The 1,360-nt window shown below is 47.4% G+C and overlaps 1 protein-coding gene across 1 annotated transcript in view; it reads right to left on the reverse strand.

Moving 5' to 3' along the window:
- Nucleotides 1-1,360, reverse strand: part of LOC104984187 (pecanex-like protein 2) — a gene marked incomplete at its 3' end in the record, with an annotated part of 136,663 nt that overhangs the window by 104,248 nt on the left and 31,055 nt on the right. The window contains exon 6 of the mRNA XM_010833832.1: nucleotides 1-680. Coding sequence (XP_010832134.1) covers nucleotides 1-680 — 680 coding nt within the window. The remainder of the gene's footprint in view (nucleotides 681-1,360) is intronic.

Here is a 1,360-nt window from a genome sequence, read left to right on the forward strand (position 1 = left end):
ATCAGCCTGGAAGCCAGATGGCTGAGTACCAACCGCCTTGAGATGCAGCGAGCTTTCCAAGTCTGTCATGGAGTTGGGCGTACTGCTCATGGTAATGACGATCCTAATGGGTTCATGCAGACTCAGCGGGTCACCAGGTTGAGAAGTATCTATCAGAGTGACGGCGACCTCACTATCTGAGTCACCCACGTCCTGGTTCAAGGTCGAGTCCACCTGCTGGGAAACTTGCCCCTGCACAGGTCTGGCGATGACGGTGTTACACTGTGGGCAGCTGCTGCTCAGGCTGTCCTGAGGCGACTTGTTCTGTAGCTTGTCCCTGATGGAGGCATAATGACCAGGTTCTGGAATCAAGACAGAATTCTCACTCCCCCAAGGCTGGACAGAAACGTCCGTCTCCAGTAAGTCGTACTGAGACAAAGACAGGTAGGGCAACTTCTTTACGGTTTCTTTGTCCACCAAGCCATCCTCGGATCTGTGGTGGAAGGGGGGCTGCCCCCTGCCCCCTCTTTCCTTCCCTTGATCACCGATGCAAGTTTCTGCCACAACAGGTTTCAGTGGTATTGCTGATGTGGTAAGGGCTCCCAGCACGGGTGCTTTAGAAGCAGGTAAGCTTTCCGTTTTGATAGCAGGTGAGGTAGATGACGCTGGTGCTATGGGTTGGTCATCTGAGAGAACGACACCTGAAATCAACAACAGCATCTTGATTCCCATCCAGAATGGATGAATGATGTCCCAGCGCAGACCAAATGATAATAACTTATTATTATCGTACATAATACCAATAAAAAATTTAAAATAACACCAGCAACAAATGTAATTAGATGCTTATTTTTAAAATACCACCTCTGCTGTGAAATTGATCTGGAAATCTCCATATTTAAGATAATAATTCAGACTTTCAGCTTTCCCTCTTTTGTGGCCCTGGGAGTCAGACTCGTGCATACTCAGTTGCTCAGTCATGTCTGGCTCTTTGCAACACTATAGACTGTAGCCCGCCAGGCTCCTCTGTCCACGGAATCTCCCAGGCAAGAGTACTGGAGTGGGGTGCCACTTTCCTCTCCAGGGGGATCTTCCCGACCCAGGGATCAAACTCACATCTCTTGAATTGGCAGGTGAATTGTTTACCACTGAGCCACCTGGGAAGCTTGGGAGGCAGACTAGTATGATTTAAACAACATATTTGCAATCCAAAAGATGTTGGCTGTGCTGTTTACTAGCTACAGTACATTGGGTAAGTTACTTAATCCTTGTAAACCAAGGCAGGGAGGCTCCAAAATATACGGTTGGCCAAAAAGTTCATTCAGATTTTTCTGTAAGATGTAATGAAAAAAAACAAACAAACTTTTGGCCAATCCACTGT

Source organism: Bison bison, unplaced genomic scaffold (genome assembly GCF_000754665.1).
Source record: "Bison bison bison isolate TAMUID 2011002044 unplaced genomic scaffold, Bison_UMD1.0 scf7180017863937, whole genome shotgun sequence".
Lineage (NCBI taxonomy): Eukaryota > Metazoa > Chordata > Mammalia > Artiodactyla > Bovidae > Bison > Bison bison.